General features: G+C 40.3%; 1 protein-coding gene across 9 annotated transcripts in view; it reads left to right on the top strand.

The window, feature by feature from the left end:
* bcar1 (BCAR1 scaffold protein, Cas family member) overlaps nt 1-20,041 on the top strand; it is a 69,838-nt gene that overhangs the window by 30,101 nt on the left and 19,696 nt on the right. For 2 of the 9 annotated variants that reach the window (XM_027161700.2, XM_047822322.1), the window contains 2 exons: nt 8,675-8,731; nt 18,619-19,233. In XM_027161700.2, the coding sequence (XP_027017501.1) occupies nt 8,675-8,731; nt 18,619-19,233 (672 nt within the window). Of the gene's footprint in view, nt 1-8,674; nt 8,732-11,007; nt 11,296-18,615; nt 19,234-20,041 lie in introns of those variants that run through there. The other 7 variants (XM_047822323.1, XM_047822321.1, XM_047822324.1 and 4 more) reach the window with 5 other exon arrangements.

Raw genomic sequence — 20,041 nt, 5'->3', positions numbered from 1 at the left:
TTCTGGGTTCATAAACTAATCCTCATCTAGGATCTACAGCCTTAATAGGCTCTCGCACTGAATATGTGACATTTTGTAAAACAGTATTAATTAGTTAGTTGAAAGCTGGTTTGTGTGTAAGTGTGATTAAATTCACAGACATGAAGGCTGCTTGGTTAAAGGGGCAAGTCGTGGCCTAATGGTTAGAGAGTCTGACTCGTAATCCTAAGGTTGTGGGTTCGAGTCGGGCCGGCCACGACTGAGGTGCCCTTGAGCAAGGCACCGAACCCCCCAAATGCTCCCCGGGCGCCACAGCATAAATGGCTGCCCACTGCTCCGGGTGTGTGTTCATGGTGTGTGTGTGTTCACTGCTGTGTGTGTGCACTTTGGATGGGTCAAATGCAGAGAACAAATTCTGAGTATGGGTCACCGTACTTAGCCGTATGTCACGTCACTTTCACTTTCACTTAAAGCTTTATGGACTAGTCTGAGGCCATAATACCCACAACAATCCACAACTACTGTGCATACATACAAGAAGGTGTCAGAAGTTAGAAGTGACCCCTGCTGGCTGGTGTTAGCATGTTGGTTTCTCCATTGCTCACACCAGGAACCCAATTATCTCATAAGATTTTTCGCAAACTCCAGGGGAAGAGGTCAGCTCCAAAGAAGAGGGTTCCATTATCCACAAAAAGACATGCTTGACTTCATATTTTTAGATCACAACCAGGTTGTCTTTTGAGGTCAAAAGAAAGTATGACTGTGTCAAACTTCAGCCAGGGTTGATGTACAGTATGACAATACAGGCCCATCTATTTCCTCCTTCATCTAAGCTCAAAGAGACGTGACTGGCTTATTAACTACTGGTCAGACTTTTGCTTTTGAATAACACTAATCAGGCAGTGGCTCTGAAAGCATGGGCTTGCCGGTCGTTAATAACATAGTAGGCTTCAAATGAGCTATGTAGATAGTTGTCTGCTCATTAGTGGCTGTTATATGTACAGTCACACACACACACACACACACACACACACACACACACACACACACACACACACACACACACACACACACAGTATATGTATGTGCGCTGCATGTTTTTATTAAAGCAGCTCCTGACTGCCGATGAGAACACTATTTGCCCTGCTGACCCCTCACCCTCCTGACATCAGCGATGTCATGGACAGAGCTTTTGTGAAAAAAGGGCATGACCTCACTCTCTCTCTTTTCTCTCTCTTTCTCTGCTATTGTTGAATAATGAACACAACAGAAGAAGTTCTTCATGCACATGTCAAAATGTTCTCCATTTCTCTAAGGTCACCGTCTATCTGCGGTGGCCTTTCCCTGAGCAGGGACATTAGCTGTGCCCCATGTGGAGTTCACCTGATTCATTACTGTTTCCTGTAAACTCTGACACTTTAGTTTAAACCCAGAAATCTCAAATAACCTTCTTATATCACATAACTGTACCCCTGAAACTTCCCTTAAGGGAACGGGGTGGTGACATAATTTTCCAAACAATGATAGTGTTAAGCTGGAACAACAATGAGAGAGGTTCAGTGTCAGATTTATTTACTTGTCATTTGATTCTATGTAAGGAGACATAAAGCAGACAATCAAGTAGAATATGGTGAAACAATTTGTGGTATAATATTTATTACAGTAGTTTGTTGATTGCAGCAACAGTATGGAGAAGTGGGTGAGGTGTTGGGCTAGTGGTTTGAAGGTTAAGAGTTTCATTCCCAGGACCCCCAAGATGCCACTGCTGGTACCTTCAGCCAGGACTTGTATAAATGAGATAAATGTAAGTTGTTCTGGAGTGTCTTCTAAATGTTGTAAAAACAACACAGTTCTTGTGTTTTTGTTCCAAAATGTCAGTTATCTGGCTTGAGTGACAACTCATGATGGTTGGTTTGCCCAATGATGTTGTAGCTTAACCCATATTTCCATGCACAATATGCTTAACAATCTTTCAAGAACAGTAACCAGATTCAGCGCAGATATTCAGTTTGCAATATTGCAATGCAAAGAACAGCAAATTTGGTATTGGATTTGTTATGGCAACATGTTGTACTGCAATAATGATAGTCTTTAGTTTCTGTATTCATTATTACCTTTGATACAGAGTATGAATGTGTGTGAGGTTTAATTTGGCCGCACAGCTGTGTCACTTTTCATCTCTCCGCTTCATGCACATATCAATTTGAATCTTATCTCTGGGTCGCTGGAATTAATCAGGTATAATGACTTTGTTCTCTTTCATCTGCCACACTGGGGTGCAAAGTTCAACATGGGTGTTTATGTATTTCATGGCTTCAGACTGAGGTTATATCTCAAATATTCAATGATTCGTTATTTCATTATTTTATTACAGACATTTGTGTTTGCATACAATATTTTAGAGTATTTGTCTAATTTGTTGGAATACCTCATTTTTATAAAGCCTTTCCTCTATTAATGTAAAATATCCAGTTGTATTCATGAATAGTTCAGTATCACTCTGGAGGAGGCTGTGTACGAAGCATTTTAGAATAGCATTTGTTCTACAGAGATAAATAATGTCTCACCTTTAACAAGAAATGATGCTGGTACAAACTTACTTAGCCTCACACCTCCAGGGCTGGGGATCTGATCTGGGGATGGATGGAAGGGTGGATGGATGGGCATTCTTATCTTGAGTGTGTGATCTCTTGAATTTCATGTTCTTTGATACCCAATATTCTTAGGTCCTTACTGCAGTGCCTCCATATTCTCCAAAATACAACCTCATTATCAACCATTTGGAATCGTTCCATTCTCATCCTACACCGTTACAACTAGAAGTGGACACCAGATATCTCCTGAATTCCAGCAGAGTTCAATTTCAACTCCTGTGTTGGGGGTCTGACACACCAAAGCCAGGTTTAATAAACTGCTGTGTATGCGTATTTGTGAGTGTGTGCGGGAGGGTGTAGTGTGTGGGTGCTTCATATTTGTATCTAACCTGAACTTCACTTGGAATCAGAGATGTACTAATAACACGAAGGTTGCAGATTGAAAGAGAATATAATCTACACCCCCCCCCCCCCCTTTTTTTTGCTTAGGCTTAACAATGCAGGTTTGCTTACCAAATAACAGACTCATTTAGTTGTGTGTATGTATTTTGTATCCATGGTGAGCAGAGGAACTGCAGCCTGACACATTTCCCCTTCTTCTGACTAGTTTGTGCTCATTCTAGCACAGTGAGATTAAAGAATAGTCATTTATAAGACTGTTAAAAGAAGTGTCACAATATCTGTTCATGTCATTTCCAGGTACGCAACAGGACACACTTCCCTGACTGAACTAAACAACAATCTGCTTCGATGATTCAGAATCTTAGACGCATGACATGCGGTTAGGATTTTGGAAGGCCACACATCAGTGCGACTCTGTGCAACACAATTAGACCCATAAATCCCGATGGTTGAACACAGGAGTATAAAGCAGCCTTAAGCCAAGTATCCCTTGTAGTATTTGTGCTGTGTCTGTGTTGGTGCTAGTCCAAGCAAAAGACATTCTCCCAAGAGCAAACCCACACAGAGTGTCTCATATTTAGCTATGTTTTTACATTACAAAGGTTGGACAGATCAACAAATTCACAGTGGCATGAAAATGACCATGATCCAAATCACATACTTTTGTAGTAACTAGTATACAATCAGGGTGGAATGTGTAAACTAGCTGTAGCCGTGTGAAGCTATGACTAAGTGAAAATAAAAATATTCTTATATGCACCAGTAATAGTTTACAGTAGTTACACATTGGTGATTTCTTTTGACAGACTATTTACTTTGTAGATGGCTGCGATTTGTATCGTAGTTGTCTTTTCCACAATATTGTGTCTTTATGATTTAAAAAAGAATACAGGTTAATGCCTTCTGGTATGGTAAGTTATAAACTTCCTACATGTACAGAACTGAACCAGCAGTGTTGTATTTCATATATAGATGTAAGGTGACAGGAGGCAGTCCATAGTTGGCTTCGGTAGGCACTATTTCATCTACATCGGCTTGGTGTGTCATGACCTTAAGACATGTGATCCATCTCCTGTAGTTTGTATGAAGTCTATAATCTGTGTAAGATTGTGTATGTGTTCAACTGATGATTCGTGTTTACACTGTGCTCTTATCTCATATCCTGTATACTTCCAGCACATGTGTAACTGTTTGCCTTTATGACTGTTTTCTGTAATAATCCAAATCTTGCTATATGTTGTCTAGAAAGGAATTCCTTTTTTGAATCTGGTTCTGGCAAAAAGTACCGATTGTATCAGATTTGGAATAGAGAAATAAGCTTGTGGAGGGAATGTGACTCATTGTTGACCTTCGACTCTTGACCTCTACTCTTAAAATATTTTTATTCTGACTTCCTGACATAGTTTCACACAGCCGTAGCGAGTTTATGCTGCCAACCCATTTTCACCAAGTCCAATTGTATAATGTAGAAATGTATTTTATAGAAACAGCATTAAACATACATGTCTTCAATACTGTACATATTGTGTGTGCCTCTGTTGTTCTGTACTGGATTACTATGTATTGGATGCCATTTATTAACAGATTTCCAGGTTTGGCTGGCTTATAATAACACCACTGAGAGGTGTTTGGTTCTTACCCTACACAACATATGTCCAGGACATGAGAGCTAAGGTTACACTCAAGGGCAGAGAACAAATTATTTTAGATATGCTATAAGCATATAATCATGCTCACACATACCAAGGCAATCTCAAGGGTAGATAACAGTTGAACGCGGTTAAACAAAATATTCAATTATATTTATGGTTATTTCAAATATGTTTCTGGAGGAGGCTTTTTCAGTTGTCCAGCAGCAACAACAAAAATCACAATCATAACTTCCCTTGAATTTCATGTCCTTTAATACCCAACATTCCCAGGTCTTTACTGCAGTGCCTCCATGTTCTCCAAAATATAACCTCATTATCAACCATTCGGAATGGTTCCAGTCTCATCCTACACCGTTATAAGCAGGAGTAAACACCAGATATCTCCTTACACATCTGAATTCCAGCAGAGTTCAATTTCAACTCCTGTGTTGGGGGTCTGACACACCAAGGCCAGGTTTATTAAACTGCCGTGTATGCGTATTTGTGAGTGTGTGAGGGTGTAGTGTGTGGGTGCTTCATATTTGTATCTAACCTGAACTTCACTTGCAATCAGAGATGAAACACAGACAGGAGGCGTTGATATTGTGTATTGAAACAATGAATGTGAAATTAAAACTAGCTGCTGCACACACACACACACACACACACACACACACACACACACACACACACACACACACACACACACACACACACACACACACAAATATGCAATAGCTCTTACACTGTAGACTTGAGAATAATTCAGCTGCTCATATCTAAAGTTCTTTACCTTGTAGATATTTAATTATAGTTAGTGCCTGACTGCTTCCAATTAAACAAGGAATTTTTCACCTATTTGAAGTGTTGTAGGAAATGGCTTCAGATCTTAATTAACCTGTCCAATTGTAAAATGGCTATGCGCGGGTGCACAATAGCACAATTACTGATCAGCTAATGTCTGATGCCTGCTCCTACACAATAGCCAGACAGGCCTTTACCCTTCACTAATGTTATTAGCTGTCGTAGAGGTGACCCTGGTTCATGTACACACTTAGCACTGTTCCATTCAGAAATAGGCTCCTTGGAATGCTTTGTAAGAAAAAGAAAGATACCCTTCCTGAAAGCCCTGGCTGGAATGTGGGGGTTTGTGCTGGCGTTTGCATGCAGCATTCCAGCATTCCTGCTAGTGGGGGAGGGGAAAATGTCGGAGGGCAGATTTTGTAGGATTTTTGCTATTGTTTTAATTGTGTGGGGATTGACGTCAAATCACATGGAAGTCTGTTTCATCGTGGTTGAGGGCAGCTATGCAATTTGTCACTGTTGCTGTTTATGCTAACCTTGGGGCGTGTTGCTGATCTCATAAGATCTCCCTGGATTAGTCCTGTCTGAGAGAGAGAGAGAGAGAGAGAGAGAGAGAGAGAGAGAGAGAGATACAAAGAAAAAAACTGCTTATTAATCATTTTCATATTTGTTTCTAGATTTTTACCACTTGTTTTATGTTCATTAACATAATTTAACTTGTCTTATTATTATTATTATTATTATTATTATTATTATTATTATTATTATTATTATTATTATTATTATTATTATTATTGTTGTTGTTCTTGTTGTTATTATTATTATTCATTTAATGACATGATTAAAAAAATAGACAAATATTTCTCTTTTTAAACATGTTCCTGTAATATTTCCCCTGCTTTCTATTTAGTGTTTATTTATTCCTTTAGGTATTTATGTAGATGCAGGCTATAATGAGCACAGCTACTTGTTAGTGATACATGCCTCCAGTGTGTAATGCATTTAATGCTTCCTGGGTTTTAGCCTGCATCGTTTGATTCCACTGTTTCTTCACTGAAGGTGTGAGTGCTTTCTGTACATTCGTAGTCTACCGACACACATAACATCAAACCTTAACCACTGATGCATCGATGACACATCAATGTGTTTCTATAGCAACTGTTTTGCCGTAACTCATGGGCTTAGATCTCATGTGAAACCTGATGCTAAATCATCCTCATCATCATCTCTGGGGTACGAAAGGAATGCCTATCTAGTCATTAGTGTGCTCTCTTATTCTGAGCAACCAGTGTTGGAGCATGACAGATGATGTCCTGATATCGATCAGCATAGGCAATGTGTGACCCTGTGACACTGTGGATTGACAGCGCTTCATTATCATAAGGACATAAATAATACATATATAAACAAGGATACAAGCAGACAGAAAGATAACTTACATAAAAAAAAAGATAAAAAGATTTTCTTAAAGATTCATTACAATTTGTGGTCAATTTGGAGTCAGATTTTCCTATTGATTTATTTTGTGTACATGGATTAATTTTCTTTAATCTACATTCATTGCTTTATTGATTAAATCTCTGAATTGTTTATTCTTCATTTGCTTGTTTTTCATTGTGGTAGATCTACTTTTCTATAACAATGCAAATTGAGATTTAAAAAAAAAATTAACACAATCTAGTGCAGTCACACTGTCTTACGTTCTGCTTTTTGGGGTTGGATAGCGGCCTTAGAGGTGTTTTTCACACTGTCATGAGTTATGTCATGTGTGTTATGTCATGTGTGTTATGGTTATGAGAACCACACACACACACACAGGTAATATCCCCAGAGTACCCTGAGTTTACTATGCAAACCCAATCAGCTTTCCAGTTCTTCTTAGCTGCAGATAATACCATTTACTTCCTGCCACATTAAAGCTAATCTTTTTATTGAAGAGAAGCAGGAAAAAATACTGTGCTCCCTTGTGTGTGTGTGTGTGTGTGTGTGTGTGTGTGTGTGTGTGTGTGTGTGTGTGTGTGTGTGTGTGTGTGTGTTTGTATGTGTTACACAGAGAGAGAGAGATACACACCAAGACACAGAGGGAGAGAGAGAGATCTATAGCCCTACTTTTGATTAAAGTGAAAAAAAGAGACTGATCCACTTTTGCCATTTTTAATCATTTCAGACTCTTAGTATGATCTGCAGATGAGTGCACAATTTTTTAATAAATATGCAAATAAACAAAGTTATATATGGGAATTGTAATTTGTGTCAGATGTGGGGTAAATGGGATCTGTAATTTTAAATGCCAGTCTAGGCTTTTGTTTTTTCCTGTTTATGAGCAGCCAGAGATGTCTATCTTTGGGATGGAAGAGTCCCTAGACAGAGTTTGGGCAACATGCCAGTGTGGAAAAGTCAGCTTGTCAATGTCTTTGATGTAAGACCCTACAGGACAAATGGTTGTCCCACAACTGTTGCTGGAATGTCTGCTGGATATATATGTGTGTGTGTGTGTGTGTGTGTGTGTGTGTGTGTGTGTGTGTGTGTGTGTGTGTGTGTGTGTGTGTGTGTCCGTGTCCATCTGTGCTTTTGCATGCGAATGCAAAATGCTACTTTGATTTGTGAGAGTGCAGTCATTTGTGTATTTGTAAGAGTGCTGCAGAAGATTCACTTCCTTTGTCATAAACAGATGAAACAGCTCAAGATACGGACTTTGGAATGAGACTGACAGTCTCACTAAACACAGAGTCCCTTTCTTGTTGTGTCCTTCAAAGCTGCATGAATATTGCTGTTGGCCAGGGGCGGATGTCAGAAAACAAGGATATGCATTGTTTCACTTTGTCACTGAAGTCAAAACCGCAGAAAACAGGAGGATTCTCTCCTTCAGGAGCCGGCTGCTGTTGTGCTGTTTTATTCTGACAATAATTTCACATTAACAGCATCATTTATGTCAGATGGTATTAACAATGCATGGAGCTAGTATGTGAGCCTGTCAGAACACATTTACAAACAAGATTTAGAACTAATTAGAACTAGAACTATTTTATCAAGGAATAGCCTACATTCACTAGAAGGGTCGCATTTCCTTGTAAATATTGTGAACTGCTTAGCCTAGCAGTTTGCACTAACCTGCCATGTCAAACATTACCACCTTCTCTCTATTAGCGGTTATGAGATAGATGAGACGTCATCTCACACTGCCTCTTTGTTCTAAACAAACACATATTCTGTACACGTCAAGCTCCAGCAGCCCTACTGACCTCCCTGAGTTGTGTCTTGCAGACTGTGCTGGAATTCAGCGTCCCGGTGCGGAAACATCCAGAAGGAGGTGGATTGAGGGTAAGCGAGAGAAAATAGAAGTGTAACCTGGATTCAGAGGCAGATGGGATTTCCATATTCTATCAGCATGACCCACATTGGTGCAGTGAACGGTTCTGATGAGACTGGGTCAGCTCTGGTTGTTGTTTGCAGGTGTGTGTTGTGGACACTGTGCCAGGATGGATAGGTGCTGGAAGGGCCTGTGATTAAGTTGGTGTTGCGAGTGAGTGTGTGTGTATGGAGTGGAGTTGTGTGTAGGTGTGAGGAATGTTCTGGCAGGCAGACCTAACTGACACTGGGCCATACACACACAATGAGCCCACTGTCCCACACACACCACACACACAAGAAATCTCAGAACTGCAGACAAAGAAGAAAAGTCATGTCACATATACTGTACAACAGGCTGATAATATTATGCGTGTTTTACATGGCCGCTGTCAGGTGTGGTTGAGGTCGGAGAGGTTAATCTGGCCCTAGAAATGACTGACTAGTTAAGAGGTGTGGTGGGCAGGTCTCAGAGGAGTAGGTCTCATTAGCTGATGAAGGATGGTTGAAAAAGGGGGTGCTAATTGAAACAGTGCCTGACATGACAGTGTAATCTTTGTGGTGACATAATACACACCCACACACACAGTCACACACATGCACACACACTTACATAAGTGACAGACAGCTCTGGTCACAGCTCAGCTCTCTGTGAGATCTAGAGAGAACGAGGGGCTATCACTAACATCCCAGGAGAAAACGCTCTGGATTCTGGAGTGTGTTAAACTGAGCGCCCTCCTTTTATGTTTGATCAGCCATGTTCTTTATTTCCAGCCATTTAAATTCTGCTTGATTCACTTCTTGTAAACGGTTCCCACTCTTCTTCATCTGTGACCACCATCTATTAGCAATTTAAAGATGTTATAGGTGATAAAGGGTTAAGGAATTGCTTTTTGTCTCATCAGCTCACTCACTATCGCTCTTCTCACTACAAGGCTGGTTCATGGGGAGATAACATGGCAGTGACAACAGCATAATCATCAGTATCTATCTGTCTGTCTGTCTGTCTGTCTGTCTGTCTGTCTGTCTGGATAGAGGCACCACATGTCTCCGTTAAATGTTGCACTTTTCCTTTCAGTGATATTGATTGTGTGAGAGGTGAACCCAGTTTGACCTCTTGACCTGGACCCTCCCTTGCATGAGAGTTGGACAATGATGTCATGCGCGGATTACCACCTTTAGAAGGCAACGAGAAAGTTGACTACAGAACATTCCCAAAGCATCTAAAAGTGAATCCTACATAACATGACTGTATTTGTTACAAACATCGAGCTTAGCAATAGCAAGAAAACGAAAACCATTATTAGCAACTAGAGAATCCCAGCTGGATATTGTGTCTTTGAGCAGCAATCATGTGCAAGAGATTTGCAGCGAAGTATTAAACATGAGCATGTTCATTTGTTTAACTGGCCTACTGAAATATGGAGGTTTATGGATGTATAAAATGAGAAGACTGTCCTGAAATCATTGTAAAAACTGTTAGCAAACAGAAATTGTATTTATGAAATTGTATTTACTGCAAAACTTTGTTTTTCACAAATGTTTTTTTTGTGAAAAAATGATGTAGTATAACTTATCTTCAGAAGAACTGGATGTGCTAATATGTTAACATGAACATGAACCCTTTCCTAGAGGCAAAGATGCCATATTTTTTATATAATAACGTATTATAACATTGTAATGCAAGAACATCTAGAAATATAATGTTGTCCTGAGGGTAGCCGAACTTCTTTTGCACTGTATATAGTACAGAGTTAGATTTTAGAGCTACTTACTTTGCCGGAGATATTTATCGCTTAAAATGACTTTACGTTGTCTTTTTTTCATTCATATCAGTCAATTTTATATTCAATGATCTTTTTTTTTTTCATTGTTTTGGGATAACTGCAGTAGAACTGAGGAGTTTTATGACACAAGGATTGGTCAAAGAGTCTGAACAGCGGAGAAAAGACAGGAATTTTGTGAGGTTAAAGGAAAAGACACAGACAAAGTAGTAGTAGGGGGAGGTGTGTATGTGTGTATGTGTGTGTATGTGTGTACAAGAGAGAAGAAAAACTAATGTCTGTTTCCCTTCATGAGTCTACATGGAGGTTCCTTAAACATTCCTTACAGGCTGAGAAAGTGTAAGACATTAACATAAAAGAGCTTCTTCAGCCAATAGGATCCTGGAAAGGAAATGTCAGGATTGAGGCAGAACCGGGATGGTGTCAGGTTACAATCTGCCCTCCTACTGAAGCCTGAGAGCAAGGGAGGGAGTGAGGGAAGGAGGGAAAAAGAGAGCAAAGGACAGACAGAAAGAGTGAGAAAGAGAACTATATAGGACACTCTCATTCTTGGACACTGAGATCACGGTATAGGACGATGTGCTACAGTTTGCTCTGACTTTTTTTTAACCTTCACAGACGACAGGGAAGTTTGGACTGGAGGTGGTTAGTCCGAAGGATTTATTTATTTTTTTGTTGCCTAAATCTCAGGGCTGTTAGACGGTGCCTGAGGTCCCAGCGACTCACACAGTGGGACTAAAAATGAATTATCTGGTGAGTGAATGAGTGTGTGTGTTATATGTGTGTAAGTGCTGCACTCAGTACTGTGTGACTGCTCTTAAGTTGGCTGGAAGAAATAGTCCAGCTGTGGAAGAGGACGGGGAGTTATCAGACCAAGGCGTGTGAAAAGACTCGGAGAAAGGAACTCTAAATTCTTTCATTTTACCTCCCTTTGTCACAACTCGGTAGGGGTCTGATTGTGTGTTTTGTGTGTGTGTGTGTATTCTGCGTCTGTGTGAGGATCTGGGAACAACCATATATGACCCGACACATCCTGGTTTAAGTCACTTGTATATAAACCCCCAAAAACTGTAATTAAAGAGTAACGTCACAGCAGTGAATAAACATGCAGAAGTACCTCTGTTCGTTTATTGTTTTTACAGCAGTCTTTTCCTCAATAGGACTACGCTGAAATGCTTACGAGAAAGAGTTTCAAGCAGACCGTACCTATAGGAAAGAGCCAGAGCCACAGAGACATTGCGCTGCCACTGGTGTGCTCGGACTGCTGACTCAGGAGAAAGTTGAAAGATTAAGGTTTTATTACGGATGTCAAGTGCATAGAAAGATGGAGAAAAAGAGAGAGAGGGAGAAATGGATTGCGTAGACCAGGCCTGAGACTTGGCAAGCAGTGTCTGTTCCTTGCTATTGTTTGAAAGTGCTGGCATGCACTTAGCTTGTAAGGGCAGGAATGACACAAGGCTTTGGTATTTGGAAATCAGACCTAGTTCCATTGAAGGAGGACTTTGCTCCCTACGTGCCTGGACCGACCCCCTGCATGGCATATGAATATTTCTCATTCACATTTTCACAGTGACATTGATGACTTCTTAAAGTGTGATAATGCTTTGTTTGGGCATCTAGAATCAAAAGTATTCTTGAGTTATTTGGATCAAGCTAATTTTAGAGTCCTAAAATTAGCTTGATCCAAATAAAGAGTTTCCGGTTTACAAATGTGACTAGACTGTTCTTCTTTCCATTACTAAAAGCAAGTTGTGTTTATGCTTTTTCATTCTTAGTTACTTCAGGATAAAGCCAGTTTAGTTTAGTAGTAGCTCCCACAACATTAGAAACTAGTTAAACCCCCCTCAGCTGATGGAACTTGGCTCATCATGCTGATCCTGAATCAGCATCTAAATAAAGAGTGCTGTACAGCGGTGGGCATGAGAGTAAGAATGGTGAAAGAGAGAGGGGGCACTTTTAACCTCCCGCAGTGCAGAATGATTTCTCCCAGTGACTCAGCCTTGACTCATGCACAACCTCTGGGGCTTAAGAGGGTAGAATCCCCCACCTCCCCAACTCCTTGGGGGTCTGACAGACCAGACTCCATCATTATTAGTTAATGCCAGTAGACAGACTTCTTTAATTCTGAGCTGAAAACAGTTCATCTTTACCGGGCTGGTCTAAAATTCTTAATAGATGGCATTTACTCATTGGGAAGTTTTGCTTGTTGACTCATAGAAAGATGTGTTTGTTCTAGCTGTAATTTAACTAGATGTTTCTGCTTTGAGCAGTGACTAAGCCATGTTGTAAGCCATTTTTATGAGTAAAATGTCTTGGACAAATATAGATACGGTGCTTGCTCAATCATCAACCTGGGCAAGTCTACAGCCAAAAATGTGTCATGGTGCTGCTTAGAAAAAGAGATGTTTTTGGGTTGGGATTTACTACAACAATTTATACTTTTTTTTTGTAGGAAGCCACAGTAAAATATTATGTAGATAACCGGTCTATGACTTTGTGTGTTTAAGACAATGAAGTATTTATTTTACTAAAGTTTAGGCTCACAAAACATGCGACTCCTTTTTATACTTTTTCTATATCACACTCTGTTTTTCAGTTTACATCCATTTATGTCAGTCTCAGTCTGTTTTCTTTCCCCTTCCATTTCTGTCAGAGGAACAGACAGAGAGATCTGATATAGCACACCGATTGCAAAGCTAATGGATTTCTGCCTGTAACAGATATTCACCTAAGGCTTAGTCTTTTTGTGTGTATATGCAGTAGCTCTAGGGTCATTCTTTCATATGGGAATGTTTGATTACTTTAGCGTGACTTGAGTTATAGATAGAAAGAAACAATGCGTAACTCGTATAGTTGTTTACCCGATAGCCTTAAGTTAATCTACTGTACTGAAGCAATCAATCCTAGTTGAACTAGAATGCAAAAGCTTAAGAAGGATCTAGCTACTGTACATGCTGTTAGTGGTGTAATAGGAAAGCTATGAATTACAAAAGATTAGACAACTGCCTTATGTTATTTGATTCAGAATTTTTTTTCCACTGAAACACTGGACCAAGATCACGCTGACATGCCGAAGACAGTGACGTGCTGTAATCTTAGGACATACATTTTGGATTCATCATCAATAACCGGCAGAATTCCAGCCATGTTTATGTCATGATGAATGACTCTGACTCAGGGCTCAGGAAGAGATTGTGAACACAACAAAATGCTTTGTCCTTGATTCTGTATGTTGTTTTTCATGTCCTAAAGTTACACAAAAGGAGAAATCCACCTTGCATGACTTGCAGATTTATTCAATGCACCCTGAATGGGTTGCCAGTCCGTTTCGGGTCATGATGTGGTCACTGAGCCTTGTTAAATTCACTGTTCACTGTAACAGCCAGTCATTAGAACATGACATGGTTAGTTTAAGTTTAGTTGTTTAGTTTACTTCTTTCATCGATATATTGATGACTTCTAACTGTTTAATTAAGAATATTAGGTTACACAGTGAAAGTGGCACCAGTGCTATTTACCCTCTGCTTCATCTCAAACTAAAGAGACCGATACGGCAACGTTTTGGCAGTTACGGTGTCCAAACGTATTCATAAGATTTCCTTTTCTCACTAATATCCACCATGGATTGTCACTTTGTGCCAGTCTATTTAAGTTGAAGTTTAAAAGCAGAGGAAAAAAGTTGATCTAGTGTAGTGTGTTTTAGAGGCTTCCAGGCATGTATATCACCCAAATAACACCCACTGTGTTAGTAAAGTAAGGCAAACATGGGCAGCAAGCCAGAACTTGACTGTGGCCTGCAGCTACAAGAATGTGAGATGTTTTGTTATGAGTGACACACACACACACTCACACCCTCACTTACCTAGCAGGAAAGGAGTGTCCGGAGTGCTGCCTTTGTTTTTCTGTTGCCTCAAGGAAAGCAGGAAGGGCATGATAATTCACTCCTCACCAGTGAGACTGTTATTCTTTGAGTGTGTTCAGTGTATCGAAATGTATTTTTATGTGTGTGGAGATACTTGGGTTTAAGACAGACTGTTAAAAGCTGTATTTTTGTGTCTTCATTTGTTTGTTGTCTAGTGAGCAATGAATCCCTGTGGTTTTTGTAGACAGTGCGTGACGTACCGTGTGTGTGTGTGTGTGTGTGAGTGTGAGTGTGTGAGTGTGTGAGTGAGTGAGTGAGTGAGTGAGTGAGTGAGTGACTGTAAGAGAGCTGTATGAAAAAACAAAATGTGGGGTAATGGAGGTAGAGGTGGATAGAAGTTGTGGAATGCAGAGATGTGCCTAGACTTGAGATTTTACTAAAAAAAAAAAAAAAAAAACCATACACACTTCCTAGATTTCTTAAATCTGTTGGTGTACCCAAAAGCGAGTCACTGTCTGTGCTCCTCTTTCTTTTCTTCTACATTTTTCGACATGCTCTCTCTCTCTCTCTCTCTCTCTCTCTCTCTCTCTCTCTCTCTCTCTCTCTCTCTCTCTCTCACACTCTCACACACACACACACACACACACACACACACACACACACACACACACACACACACACACACACACACACACACACATACCTACTCACACCTACACACTAAAAATGTATTTTTCCCCGCACTCTTGGGTTTAGTCTTAACTCATCCTACATGCTAAAAAATCTCACACATGGGTTTTTCAGTTCAGGCTCACCTTTGTCATCTTGATGATCCACTTTGTGGGTGTGAGTCTAACACACACACACACACACACACACACAAACCACAAATCACCAAGACTGTGCCAGTCCTAATTATTGACTCCCTAAAACAGTAAGGTGACCATCAGTCACTGTCTGATTAACACCTCAGGCTAATCGGCAGTTTGTTGCCATTTTAACCCAACTCCTTAGCCAAAAAACCAAACCTTAAAAATGACAACTATTAACTAACAATTAAGACTAATTAACAATTATCATGGTTGGTTTTGTTTATAAGTATATAGAAAAAAGCTGTTATATATATATTACACACACACACACACACACACACACACACACACACACACACACACACACACACACACACGCACGCACGCGCGCACACATGCACACACACAGATTTGTCTTACTATCCTATATAATATATAACATAATTATTAATGGGCATAATATGCTACACTTAAAGCTTTTAGCTCATTTAGCTTTTAGCTAATGGGTAAATATCCAAAGGTCCCCACAATAATAAAAAAAAAAGTCCCCATCCATTGACCTGTCTGCACCGAGCACGCTCCACCAGCTGCTACATTATTTCCTGTTCACTTCCCACTGAAAAAACCCATACATCCCATTTCCTTCCCTTTCTCCAAATCTTTGCACCCCCTATCCTATGGCATATTTACTTCTGTACATTACTGACCTGTTTCACTTTCTCTCATGGCTCAGACCCTGCACTGCTCTTAATATCTTGCTCATATTCTGCTATATCATCCTTTTAAATGCAAATGGACGAGAATTTACTCTATTGATTCATTTCTATCTATTCATTTCATTCCTTTTGTTCTCTCCTTGCATGTACATACTAAGCTTTAGTAATCAAGAAATAGAGAAGCATTCGGTCAGATATTGGTCAAGATTTTGCACACATCTCACATTGTTTCTTTTTATCAACTAAATTTCTGAGTTTTTCACCAAGAGCAGTGCAAATCCAATCGCTGTGCTCTTCCACACAGTCTCTGCTGCACAAGGTACATAATAGTATTGTGTGTTTATTATTCAGTCTGTGCTTGCATTATTGCAAATGCCATAAAAACGAATCTCAAATGAGATTACACTTGGTCATTGTGTCACTGAGTCGATCATAATGACATTTAAATCATTTCTTAAACACTTCCTGTGTTCAGAAAGGGGGAGCGAGAAACAGTAAGGGAATTGTTGGGGAGTGTGAGAGAGTAGTAGACCGAGTAGAAGTTTGGCAAGCTTCAATAATGGAGACAAAGTTCAGCTCCTTGTGATGTCATGAACCCCAAGAGGATTCCTCTTCTGGCAGGAAGTTACAAATGTCTGGTTTTGTCACAAATCGTAGCTCTATGAGAATGTAAAACGATACAAATAAAAAAAATAGATACTGTGACAAAGAAAGAAAGACTATCTAGCCCCAAGGCATTATTTTCACACTACAAGTATTTCCGGGTTGGATCTTACCAATATTTCAGTGGTAAATAATAATTTTCGCAATGTTCCCAAAATTAATCCAGATTGTCGGAGAAAATGCACCTGAAATTCCTGTACAAAAGCTTTCGGAGTGCTTTAAACTGTCTCCATGGAGAAAGCCTGGCGAGTCAAAGAGCTCTTTCAACTAGTCTTGAGAGCTTCTCATTATTTTGGCATTAGTGTGTGTGTGTGTGTGTGTGTGTGTGTGTGTGTGTGTGTGTGTGTGTGTGTGTGTGTGTGTGTGTGTGTGTGTGTGTGTGTGTGTGTGTGTGTGTGTGTGTGTGTGTGTGTGTGTGTGTGTGTGTGTGTGTGTGTGTGTGTGTGCATGTGTGTGTGCCAGGCCTGGATGGTGACGTCTCATCCAGCTGCTAGCCGGCAGTAAGCCACTCTGGTTTATTATTTAGCTCTCAGGCCTAAGGGAGATGCCATAGTGAGTCTGGCAAAACAAGCAGTGCATTCATCATTGAGATATGGCCTGCATGCGCTTCTCCTCACTTCTTCAGCGCAATACACAGACCCAGCATTCATCACAGCCCTGCCACTGTAAGCGCAGATCTCTTCGAACATACACACACAAATTAAGGAGACTTGCATTCAGTCTGGGTATTGAGATCACATTCATGAATACTGACTCACGTACTGCCACTCACTATTGTGGCACAGAGAAGAGTGTGTGTCTTGGGAGAAGCAGGCTAATAAGGAGATTCTGTCTGTGGAAAAGTATGAGTCATAGGAATGAAGACAAAATGTGAAAAAGGCATGATAAGTGTAAAAAAGGTTTTTCCTCCTGCCCTTACCCATGCCAGGAGGTTAACAAGCTAATCTCGAACTCTACAAGCTGCAAACATTTTGAAGGTTACATCGCCTGACTAGTGAATGAACTGACTATCACTGCACAGACAGAGACTCATTGAAAGTGAATGTCTCTTCTCTTCTTCTTCCACTCCATAAAAGAAAACTAGAGACCTTAACAAATGTTCAAGCTATTGTTAACTAATCTGAAATTAGGACAGCCTCACAATTAGCTAATCACATGTTTGTTTGGCTGGAGGACAGAGGTAGAGGGCCATTTGAGTCATTGGTGTTTACTGGAGCTCATTAAGCGGGCACATTGAGCACTGGGAGGCATGCTACATGTGCCAGGCTATACCATTCCCTACTGCTGATGGGGGGCCTGAAAGCAAACATTTGTTTAGTGTAAATGGCTGGCAGTGCTTGTGGGTGGTTCTTTAAGACTTGGGACAGATGGAGTCCTTGTTGTGGAAGGCAGAGTCTCTGAGATGCTCACAGTATGCCACGAAACAGTATGCCATTTTTATTTATACAAACATATACACCTGTCTTTCCATTTGTGTTAAAAGAAAATGCCATCCAAAAATACTTGCTAATTGTGACGTAGTGTCAGTGTCACTACAAACTGTGATGAAACATTTGTTTAGCTACAGTTAAGTACGGAACAATAGAAAAACATTCCAAATGGGATTTTTCAATATACATACACATATAAAGCAAAGTTTTGCTTTTTTCGGTTTTAATAAAATCATTTTTAAATAGTTTGTACCTAAAGATGTTGATCCATGTTGTTCACATTGAACCTTCTTGAACCTTTTTATGAATCTAGAATTGAACATGTCCAATGGATTCACTGAGAAAACCTTTTCTTTATTTTATTGATGCTTGTATATTTTACTTAAGATATAGTTTATAGCTATCGGCAATGGCTAAATAAATATTGTAAACACGGATAAACAATTATGGTGTCACTGTTGGTTTAAGATGTATGCAAATCAAAATATGCTCTAATGAGTGTGTTGTCGACTTTTATTCTCTCTCTCTCTCTCTCTCTCTCTCTCTCTCTCTCTCTCTCTCTCTCTCTCTCTCTCTCTCTCTCTCTCAAGCAGAATGTGTTGGCCAAGGCTCTGTATGACAATGTGGCAGAGTCTCCAGATGAGCTCTCCTTCCGGAAGGGTGACATTATGACAGTGCTGGAGCGGGACACACAAGGCCTAGATGGCTGGTGGCTCTGCTCACTGCACGGGCGCCAGGGTATTGTACCAGGTAACCGCCTCAAGATTCTGGTAGGCATGTATGACAAGCAGCAGCACCAGTCTTCCAGCTCCCCAATATGCTCATCTCAGAGCCACCTCAGCATTCCACCTAGTGCCTACACAAAGTCTTCACCTGCCGCTCAGTACACAGCCATGCACCCAGTCTGTACCAGCCCACCCAGCCTGTATCAAGTGCCCACTGGGCCCCAGACTCCACAAACCCAGCCCAAAGCTCCACCTCTCACACAAAAACAAGGTGCTGGTAAATATCACCCAGCTGGACAGGAGATCTACCAGGTGCCACCCTCCATGGGCACACCAGGCCAGGAGATATACCAGGTACCACCCACAAGTGGCGGACAGGATATATACCAAGTGCCCCCTTCTTTGAACCAGACACAAGAGATCTACCAGATTCCACCTTCCATGGAGAAGAGAGGCTGGGACACCCCCAAGACCTTGGGAAAGGTAGGGATAATGCACACTCAGACAACCCAGAGCAGGAAATAAGCTTCAGTTTTAGTTAAATATATTATGACTGGAATCTAATTCTAGTAACATCTTGTAATATAAACACCGTAGAGACAACGGTTTCTGTTTCTGCTCAAGCAAAATAAAATCCGGAGTTTCTTCTTTTTCTTCTTCTTTTCACCACACAGCACACCAAGAACCAAACAGAAAGAACATGAAGGTTTGAGATGCACAGAATTTTCTCTCAGTTTAAAAAATTCACATGAGATAACAGTTATTAGTGTGCAACCAGAAAGAGACTAAAGGAAACAAAGAAAATGAGTTTAGAATATGGTGTATTAGCAAAAATATAATGTAAGTAATACTAGGAGTAGCATTTATAGGTAAGGACTGTGGACATTGTAGGGTTGAAAAGGTGAGTAGGCAATTTTCAGCAGTTATCTTCAGGTCTTCAACAATGGGCAGAACCACTCCCTATGGGACCGCCAGGAGCACAGAGCAATATGTCAGGTATATCAGCAGTAGGAGTGAATGAAGTGAAGTCAAACAATAGTGGAATGGAGAGGAAAGAGACGTGACACAGCTATTTCACCAGAGTGTCCTGGAAATCTCCACACACCTTCCTCTACTCAATGACATATATTTGTTCAAGATTCATTTTGAGGTCCGTTCTGGCAAGACTATCATACATTTACTATTAATTACATAACAGTTGAAATAACTTGCATCATAGTAGTAATATCACAGTTAAGAGTATAACAACCATAGAAACCATAGTATAACAACCAAAGATATAGTCAAACTC

This window comes from Tachysurus fulvidraco, chromosome 13 (genome assembly GCF_022655615.1).
Source record: "Tachysurus fulvidraco isolate hzauxx_2018 chromosome 13, HZAU_PFXX_2.0, whole genome shotgun sequence".
NCBI classification, from domain to species: domain Eukaryota; kingdom Metazoa; phylum Chordata; class Actinopteri; order Siluriformes; family Bagridae; genus Tachysurus; species Tachysurus fulvidraco.
Note: the sequence above shows the minus strand (reverse complement) of the source record. Positions and strands in the feature narration are given on the sequence as shown.